This window comes from Lathyrus oleraceus, chromosome 7 (assembly GCF_024323335.1).
Source record: "Lathyrus oleraceus cultivar Zhongwan6 chromosome 7, CAAS_Psat_ZW6_1.0, whole genome shotgun sequence".
NCBI lineage: Eukaryota > Viridiplantae > Streptophyta > Magnoliopsida > Fabales > Fabaceae > Lathyrus > Lathyrus oleraceus.
Genome location: NC_066585.1, coordinates 476,092,675 through 476,103,143, shown reverse-complemented (window position 1 = coordinate 476,103,143; position 10,469 = coordinate 476,092,675). Strand labels below are relative to the sequence as shown.

At 32.3% G+C, this 10,469-nt stretch overlaps 1 protein-coding gene across 1 annotated transcript; it reads right to left on the bottom strand.

The window, feature by feature from the left end:
• Positions 1 to 59: 59 nt before the first annotated feature.
• On the bottom strand, positions 60 to 3,751 carry LOC127100910 (cyanogenic beta-glucosidase). The gene is made up of 13 exons (XM_051038222.1): positions 3,554 to 3,751; positions 3,401 to 3,470; positions 3,131 to 3,204; positions 2,991 to 3,066; positions 2,832 to 2,909; positions 2,636 to 2,723; positions 2,273 to 2,528; positions 1,931 to 2,046; positions 1,258 to 1,475; positions 1,099 to 1,130; positions 885 to 987; positions 654 to 762; positions 60 to 351 (listed from the first exon to the last, which is right to left on the bottom strand). Exons 1-13 carry the CDS (start codon positions 3,719 to 3,721, stop codon positions 180 to 182), a joined length of 1,560 nt encoding a protein of 519 aa, XP_050894179.1. The 5' UTR covers positions 3,722 to 3,751; the 3' UTR covers positions 60 to 179.
• Positions 3,752 to 10,469: the final 6,718 nt, after the last annotated feature.

The window sequence follows — 10,469 nt, the reverse complement described above, 5'->3', positions numbered from 1 at the left end:
TATAAATACAAAAGTTAAAAGAGGATAAATAAAAAGTGCTTTACTAAATCTGAATTCTTTTATTAACAACTCTTTTATTTAAAAAAAACTCTATGTAAGAGTGAATTTCATATCATTTTCTTCTAATCTGAAGTTCATTAAAACACATAACTTTTCCTTGTGCTGAAAATATACAAGTCCTAAGATTTTTTGAGGAATTTCTTGAACCAATGCGCCGAGAGTTTTTGATATCTTTTCAAGTCATTTTTAAAATCCACAAAGACGAGTCCGAATCGCACCGTGTAGCCAGAGTCCCATTCCATGTTATCCAACAATGACCATGCAAAATATCCCTTTACATTCACACCATCCCTTCTATGCATAAAGGCCAATAAAGCAGAATAATTAACCCAAAAAAAGAAAGAAAGAAAGAAAGTAGCCCCCATACGAGTTTTCTACATATTCCTTTGTACACTTAAGAAGACAAATAACCACCATCCTATTTTCCCTCTCCCTTATTGTATAAATGTAAAAAGAAAGGCTTGAAAACATGGATAGGAATAAAACTACTGTGAATAACATGGATAGGATTAAAACTACTTTGAATTAATATGTATAAGACCTACAAATAAATAACTAGGAGCTGAGAGACCAATCTCATAACCATTACTTACTTGATTGCGGTTTGAAGATAATAAAGATGACGATAAAAGTAATCAATCCTGTAAGTATCTATAAGGGATTCTTCAAGTGATAGAGTTGGATCGTTGAACTCATCATAACCTATAAATTAATTTTATCAGATTTTCGTTGGCTTTATCAACATTGCAATAGGCATATATTGAAAACAATACTACACTACACATACTATCTTAGAAGATAAGTAGAATAGATGTATTAATTACCATTTTCAGTAATGTAAATTACAGGGTTGTTGTACTGTTTCTTTATGAAAAGCAATAGTTCTTGAAACCCTCGTGGATAAATGCACAACCAGCTGGAAGCAGCCTACAAATAATTATAATAAAGCTATCTTTATATTTTAGACATGCACAAAATATAAAAAGTGAAAAGAATTGATATGTAATTTAGTTGCCAATGCAATGATGAAGTACATACCATTGGACCAAGGAGCTTTCCATCATGCTGATCTGTCATTCAAAAATAATAAACAATAAAGTTCAGAAGATTAGGTATTATTAGTTTTATTTTAATTCTGTTTGGTGACTTTTTGGAACTAAATTAACTAGTGCAAGCATATAATTAACTGATAATTACTTGTAACATTAACAAGAGCATCAGTTTGTTGGGCTGGTTCAGCCCCCCGTAGGTGAGGTGCATTAGCAGCATAAAAGGATGAATAATAGTTTAGGCCTAGAAAATCGAAGGACCCCTTAAGTTGCTCTGATTCTTTTTCGGAGAACTTTGGTAGCCGTTTTCCCACCATGGATTGCATGCTTTTTGGATACTCACCTTTGGTGAGTGGCTCCATGTACCTGATGCAAAATGCAAAGTGCAGATAGAATCAAAGAAATACTCTTCTGATCTCCTAATACTTTGCGGAAATGGTACATAGCTGCATTTGAATTTAGCTGGTCGTACATAACTGTTTCTTTTAAATTCAAAAAACAAAGTGAACTGAATCTTATGAAGTTTGCATGCAACTTTCTACAGACTCCCAAGAAAATATATAGTTTGTGTAAACAACACAAATCAGTCTACATAAAAATGACTACCAACATACCAATCTTGTGGTATATCCATTAATAGTGACAATATTGGGAAATGGTTTACAGTCATTATTAGATCTCGTAACTTCACATGAATATGTAGTTGGTCCACAATTTTCTTACCGAGTAGAATAAGTTATAATACCCCCTAATGATCATATTTTCAAATTTTTAATATAATCTCTCTTGTTGAGCAAGGAATAGTCAAGTTTAATCTTTACCATCCAAACATGAAGTCGAGGGCTCGTTGTGCCGCATCACGATCTGCTTTCTCTTTAGACACAGGCACAAACCAATCAGAGTTTAAGGTAATCCCTAGTAAACCCTTTTGAGATGCCTATATATTATAAAAAAAAAGTTTTTTAATTAGCAACAGCTTCAATATGTTCACACTAAAAAAAGAAGCATTTTCTACCACCATATAGCAATTGTGCATGGTTTTGTAATGCTTCACCCTTCTATTAGAGATGTTCAATTCTCATGTACTTTAAGACCTAAACATTCACCGCAGATTTCGAAAAAATATATTTTTAAGTTTAAAACAATTCAATAATACAAAGGACCTGATACTTGGTCTTGTACAGTTTTGCAGCAGCAGCATGAGCAAGAAGTTGGTAGTGCGAAGTCAAATACGGTTCTGTCCCCGAATCACCTCCTGTGCAATTCATTTTCAACCAGTCTGAGCATCGCCCTGGTGCAAACCTTCCGTTTGCATAGCCATTCTTACTCACACTTCTTGGTTCATTCAAAGTAATCCAACGTTTCACTCTATCACCAAATTTCTTGAAGCAAAGTTCAGCATAGTCCCTAAAATCATCTCTGCAAGCTCATGAATTACATATGTTAATCAATTAGTTAGATTTACTGCAGACTTTCCCTAAGTAGTCATACAAAAATATCTCTAGATCGAAAATGGTGTCACTCACACAATGTGACGGCTTAAAAAACCGCCATACTCATCCTCTAAGGCTTGTGGAACGTCCCAGTGAAAAATGGTCACATATGGTTGGAGACCTGCATTATTCTCCAATGAATATTTATGATTAATAACTACATGGACATGATTCTAATCCAATGTGAAAACATAAAATAAATAAATAAATAAAAATTGCAAATCTTGACCATTAGCCAATAGTTCATCGATGAGGTTGTTATAGTAATTTATCCCTTCACTGTTAACACCTCCACTAAGCTTTCCTTCTGCAAATAGTCGATAAAAAATGTATAACAGTTACTATAAATCACCGATCTACAAGGAGAAATATTAACAAAATGACTTACTTGGTAGCACTCTAGACCATGAAATGGAGAATCTATAAGCATCCATATTCATATACTTCATGATTCTGATATCATCCTAAAATACATAGAGCAGTATATCAGTATCATGACTCAGAAATACATCACATATTTTTATACACCTTTGCAAAACTACAATTTGGACTATACCGATTACCGATTATAACATCTCCAGTACTTCCATCTGTAATTTTTTCTGCACGCCATTTCATAATAAACATGAGGAATCCTTTACACGTTGTCACATTGTCAAATAGCTAGGCATTTCAATTTAAACCTAAAGCAAGCAATAACTTCAACATAGTTTATACTTGCAAATCCGCAACTGGATCAGGATCATATTAAACACCAATTAGGTCAAATACACCAGGTATGATGAAATTGATAACAACCTGGATATTTATGAGCGAAAGTATCCCAAATGCTAGGTCCTTTTCCATCTTCAAATGCTGCACCTTCATACTGCAAAAAAAAACTCAAATTGTATAAAATTATATCTCTAATAACGCTAATTGAAACAAAAATTGAAGGATGGTTGATGGTACCTGAAATGCAGAAGAGGCTGTTCCAAAAACGAAATCTGGCGGGAAACTGCTACGATTGAGATAAGGAGCGTCGTGAAGGGGAAAAGGTTCAGCAGCATCGATACGTGTAACAATGGTGATGGATAGAATGAAGAATAACGGAAACACGTTGAAATGGAATGGTGTCATGTTAATTGTGATTATTCAAAAAAGTGAAATTGAGTGTAAGTGATTATTATTATTATTATTATTATTATTATTATTATTATTATTATTATTATTATGGGACAGGGAGATTTCATTTCCTATTAATAAATTAATGAGTGTTCGTTTATTTCGGGAAAGTATGCATACACTTCCCAAATTTAGTACTAATAGGATCTCCTCTTTTTCTTTTTAGGAAATTGATGTGTATTATGGATAAAATCAAAATTGGAAAAGGAATTTTATGTTATGGTTTACCAAGAAAACTATACATAACCACACTCAATTATAACAAAGATTCAATTTAATCAAATCGAATACTTTAAATTTATTGAGAATCAAACTGAACTCTTTGATATATAACTTCATAACTTTAAACCATATCGAAGACAATGGGGGAGTTTCTTCGATCCAAACTCGATTAAGGTAATTTTTTGCATTCTTTGCTAGGAGATGAGCGGCTTGGTTTGTGTTTGTTATTAGAATTAATTCATTTTTAAAAATTTATAGATAAAATTTGTTAGAGGATACTTTAGTATTTTTATTTAGTCTCACTTGTATTTGTAGCGGGGTATTCGTTCCCTTTAGATTTATTGACTAAATCAAAAGTAAATCATATAATTCGAGTCGCCACCGCACTTATATTTATCCAAAGGAAATGTTAGAAAGCGAACAAAAACCGAGAAATTTTATCAAATCAAAAACTAATAAAAATGTCAGAGATCTGGGTAAGGGGGTTGGTTATGCAATAGGAAGGTTTTAAGCACCCAAAACATCCTTAGTACTCTAAGGGAGCCTTTTTGCAAATGTTGTATGATAGGTTGGTATTTGTGAAAATATTTGTGCAAACATGATTGGGGAGATGAGAAAAGAATATACAATATTTACAATTTTGTTGTTTGAATGGATAAACCCATTGCCTATGCACCATCACAAAGGTAGGATCAAAACCTCGTAGTTCGGGGTAAAAATCTCAAAAATTGGTGAATTGACTTATCAAAAGCCTTAAGGTCTTTTGTTATCAAAGGGAGAAAACTCTATCCAAACCAACAATCCACCATGTGAGGAGAGCTTCAACATACTAGTGAGGGGTTAACCCTATAATAAGTATGGAAGACTTATAGTCCAATCACTAAGGATAAGGTGAGGTTTACATCAACCACTATGATAACTCAAACCTAATAGCTAATATTTATGAAAAAGGTTTTAACAAATGTGGTCATTGGAACCACAAAAGCAACTTGCATGAGTTGTATTTACCAATTAGAAGTATTCACAAAATGAAGTCAAAGTTGACTTAAGATTCAATTCAAAATAAGTATTAATGAAAAGAGTTTGGAAAGTCAAAGGCATAAGGCCTAGATTTCTAATTTTTGAAAACAATATCAATGTTTGCACAAAATGAGTTTGGCTTGGGTTAGAGTGGAGAGAAGAAGAGAAGGGCTAGTCTTAAACATGCAAAGATGAGAGAAGAGAATAAAACCCTTGGAGTTTCTTTCTTGAGATCATAAAGATGATCCAAGAGCTCCTTTCATTTGGACTTAGCAAGCAATAAGCAATTAACTCAAGCAATCAAGCAAATATTCAATCAAGCTCCTAGGATCTCCATTAGGACTTGTCTTTCTCTTAACTTGGATGCTCATGACAATGGTCCTTCTAATTAGCTAAAGTTTGGGATCCCTGTCACACAAGAACAAACAATCAAAAAGTTCCACAATGCAATAATAGAAATGGACAAAGAGAGAGTTTAGATTAGAGGTCCTTTCAATTCGACTTCAAGATTAAGCATTCTAAAGGCATGAGGCCTAGTTGCTCTTCAACATATTTAGCATTCTAAAGGCATGAGGCCTAGTTGCTCTTGAACTCCATTAAGCATATGTAAGGTCCTAATTCTAAGTCCTTTCTCCTTTTGCATTGGGTTCACACAAACAAAAAAACAAAACAAGTACAAGGCAATAGTATATTTACACAATAATGTGCTCAAGTTAGCAAAAGGCAAATGGCATAAACATAAATATGAGCTCAAATGAGCAAAGGGAAAAGACAATATGAATAAATGAGCAAGAAATTAAATTGCATTAAAGTAAATTGCAATAATTAAATGCTTGAATTAAAAGTTAGTAATTAGTAGTTAGTGTTAGTGTGCCATAAGGCAATTTAGCACTATGTTAAGCAATCGTAAGTGGACTAATGTAGTAGTCACACCTATCTGAGGCCGGTCAATAAAACTATAGGCAAATAAACACAAGTTAGAGATCATGACTAGTAAGCCAAGTTCCTACAACTTGCCATGCCAAAAGAAAAGAAGAATGACCTTGTATGGATTTCAGGTTCTTTGCTTGACCAAGAAGCAACCTATCTTGGACACAAAGCAATTCACTTGATCTTTGATCAAGATGAATTTGATTTGGATCAAAGAAGGTTAAGCCTCTCATATGTCAAGGTTAACCACAAATCATTAACTCATTGGTCAAAAGAAAAAGAAGAAGATGAAGATGGAAATGAAATGAACCAAAATGAGAAATCAAATGACATAACCAAAACACATTGATCAAACATGAATGGAATCAACATCAATCAATGGTGAACAGAAGTGAAATGAAGATTAAAAGTCAAGAAATGTCAAACATATTTTTGGTATTTTTTTGGAATTAAAATAATACATAAAATAAAATGAACAAATAAAGGTCAAAGTTCAAATCGAATTCAAATCAACTTGGATAAGTCCAATTGGATCATCATAAGTCTAACAAGGTCAAACAAGGTTTGACAAATTTTCTCAATATTTTTTGAAAACAGAAACTAATTTTAAACAATTAAAAATGAAGAAAAAATAACATAATTGGACTAAAATCTCAAATAAATCTCAAATCAATTAAGAAATTGATGAGAATATTTTTCATAGACTTATCATCATCCAAAGATGTTAAGAAAATATTTTTGGCATTTTTGAATATCAAATTGTATTTTAAATGAATTAAAAACAATCAGAAATAAAATAATTCACAAAAAATATTAAATGGAATCACAAAAATAATTAAAAATCATTTTATGAAACTAGAATTTAAGAGAAAAAATTTGCAATTGGTCCCATATTTTTGTGATTACAAATAAAGAAGTTATGAATTTTTGAAAATAAATGGAATAAAAGAAAATAAAACAGAAATTAAGAAAAATAGAAAAACCACAGTGTCGCATCTCGAAAAATACGATTCCTCGCGATGGTCGCGGAAAATAATTTACATTCAAACAGAGTCGCCACCGAACTTTATTTATCCCAATGAAGGGATAGGGAAATATCGATAAAACCTTTAGGAAATGGAATAATGGTCATCATAACCATATTCGGGTTCGGGAGTGGATTACGCAAGGGGAAGGTGTTAGCACCCCTTACGTCCGTTGTACTCAACGGGAACCTTTTAGTTCTAATTTGCGTTTCGAGTGTTAATTTATGTTTGTTTGTTATCTTTAGGTTATAAAATTATTTAAAATAGAAATGGATGAGAACCTCAAAAAAAAAGGAAAGTGGAGGTTTTTTATTAGTGTGCTCGCGAAGATACAGCAATCTCCTGCCTACGTATCCTTATGGTAAAATAAGGAAATCAGAGCATTCGTAGTTCGGGGACTACTGTTGGTTGGTATCTTTTAGTGAACAGCTTTTTAGATCGCGTTCTAAAGGCTAAACGTTGGCTTGTCTACTCTCGGCGGAGGCTTAAGCACTAGTTTGTTGTGCGCATTAGAAAGGATTAAACAATGTTCTTTCTAAAAAGAGTTTTGGTCACACAAGGGTGACGAGTTGGGTTAATATGTTTGATGTTTTGTTGGACTGGTTTCGGTTGAGATGTTTTTGGTTGGATGACGATTACTCGGATAGCCGAGTAAGACAACTCGTATCCTAACAGTCGGGAAAGGGAATAGAAAACTCTAGACCACTTTCTTTTCATCCTTAATTATAGAAAGGATTTGATAATAATTAAGGTGTTTTAAATGGATGACGAATTCTCGGATAATCGAGTAAGACAACTCGTATCCTAATAATCGGGAAAGGGAATAAAAGACTCTAGACCGCTTTCTTTTTCATCTGAGTGATTACGAAAATAAGTTTATGTATGGTTGATGTATTTTTAGAATGAACGACAAGTGCTCGAATGGATAAGTAAGTCAACTTATATCCAAGCATTTGAGAAGAGGAATTAAAAACTCAAGACCATCTCCTTTTTTGTATAGCTTTGATTGATTTATTAAGTTGCGAAAAAATGACAATTGTTCGACTCACCGAGTAAGAGAACTCGTATTCAAACAATTGAGGAGAGAAGTTGAAGACTCAAAGTCATCTCCTTTTTCATTTAGCTTATTATGAAAATAATTTGATTTAATCGGGTTTAGAAGTTTGTAGAGGAACGACAATTATTTGAATAACCAAGTAAGAGAACTTGTATTCAAATAGTCGTGGAGAAAAAATTGAAGACTCAAAGTTATCTCCCTTTTAGTTTCTTGTTGTAAAAGGATTTGATTTGTTTGTGCTTTAAATGAATTAGAAATGACGACCATTTGACTAACCGAGTAAGAAAACTCGTATTCAAATAATCGAGGAGAGGAGTTGAAAACTCAAAACCATCTCCCTCTTCATTTCCAAATGAAATGGTATTTGATTGTGATTGGGTATTTTAATTGAGTTTGAATAAAAATGCTCGATATTAGATCGAGGTTTGAATTGGTGTTTGTGGATCAATCATCTAATCGATTATTTCATAACCGAATAGGTCTCATTGTAAGAAAGCCCAAGAGTAAGCTATGTGAGGTTGATGGCGATGCTTTAAAAAGCAATCGACTTACAAAGGTATTTGAAAAAATGGCTCGACATTTGAATCGAGAATTGTGTGATTTTTGAAATTGAGTTTGAATGATTTGGAATCGATGAAATCGAAATAGTTTGTTGTGATTGCAACGCACCACCCATGTGAAACCGACAATTCGTAACCATGAATAATAAAACATAAAATGATAACTCATACAAATCTCTAAAGTGAATAATTTTATATTATGTAATAAATATTGATAACGTCATGTGTTAATCAAAATTATGTTAAATGATGAGTAATAATAGTGCCACATATTAATTAATTTAAATCGTGTATTAAGCTAATAGAATACTAATTAATAACAAGGATCAAGATTTAATTCAAATGAAACCTTAATCATGACCCATATTGACTAAAGAAAATAAAAAGTAAAAACTGTAGTTTAAAAAAAAATGGGGGTGGACCAAATTTCTATTTATTGAAAATATTAATTTTAAGTTGCCTTATTATTTAATTGATAATTTAGCAACCTAATTAACTAATTAACAAAAAAATTACTTGAATTCACTAATTAAAATTAATTATTAAGATTAATCAATAAAGAGATTCCATCGACATACTTGAGTTAATTAAGTTTGCGTAATCAAAACTAAGTAATTGATAAAAATTGATTAATTAATTAATCTTGCTATCCAAGAAAAACGACCTTAATTATAATGAACATAAGAATAAACATTGAAATACATGACAGTAAAAAAAAAACAAGACCACAACACCCATAGAGAAACTAACCATATGACTTTGAGTATCAAATGTATACAAGCATCAGATTCGTTCTCACTACAAATGACATCACCATTTTCCATAATTGAATGCCATTAAAATTTAAAGCTCACAACATTTGCATTCTATAGAATTATTATCAAAAACTAAAGAGTCTTACAACTAAATTCATATTTATTCATATCATGCATCAACTCTAACAAAGAGGAAAAACGAAACAAAAACTAACAGCCCCAAAAATCAATTATAGTGATGCTAAAATTGACATGATGACTCATAAACCTTACACCTGCGACATTGTTACTAGTGTCGACTATCCATCATCATAAATCTGATTTAGACCGGAAATGTAAAACACAACAGCACATAAATCATTCACAGCATTTCGAGGTGTAATGGCTATACTTAGCTTATACTCCCTCCGTTCCTTTATAAGTGTCACTTTCTTGTAAAAAATTTGTTTCTTTTTAATTGTCACTTGCATAGTTCAAGGTATTATTAATTGCAATTTTATCAAAATTACCCTTAGATAATGATTGCAGAGAGAAAAAAAGTAAAGTGAATGTAATAAATAATTAAGGGTATTATAGGTAAAAGAAGAATTATTGTTTGAAAAGTAACAATAATGATTAGATTCCTTGGTATCTGTAAAAAGTAAAAAAATGACACTTAAAAAGGAACGGAGGGAGTACATAGGTATGCATTAAGCACTGAATCGAAGGCATTTATATGCAAAAACTCATCATAAAAAAAAGCACAACAAGCATTAAACTAGTTTTAATAACCTGTGTTCTAACCAAAAATTGTAATTGGGACGTCAATGTAATCGACACAATGACACCACAACACACACACACGCTGCTAAGTGAATTATTGCACTGAAGCAATCAACAAAAACAACACCACAACCAATACACAACAACTGCGCCGGGTCGAAGACGAACAAACTTTCGATAACCAAAATACAGCATACGACAGTGAAGTTTGTAATTGCTTGACAGAAACAACCATATGATTAAATCAGATTGAAACACCATAATAAATACGTTCGAAGAAAATTAAAATCGTTACCAAAATGCAAATTACGTTGCTGATACGCTTGTCGATGTCGCCATTGAGCTTCTGCAGCATTGTCATAGTATAATTTG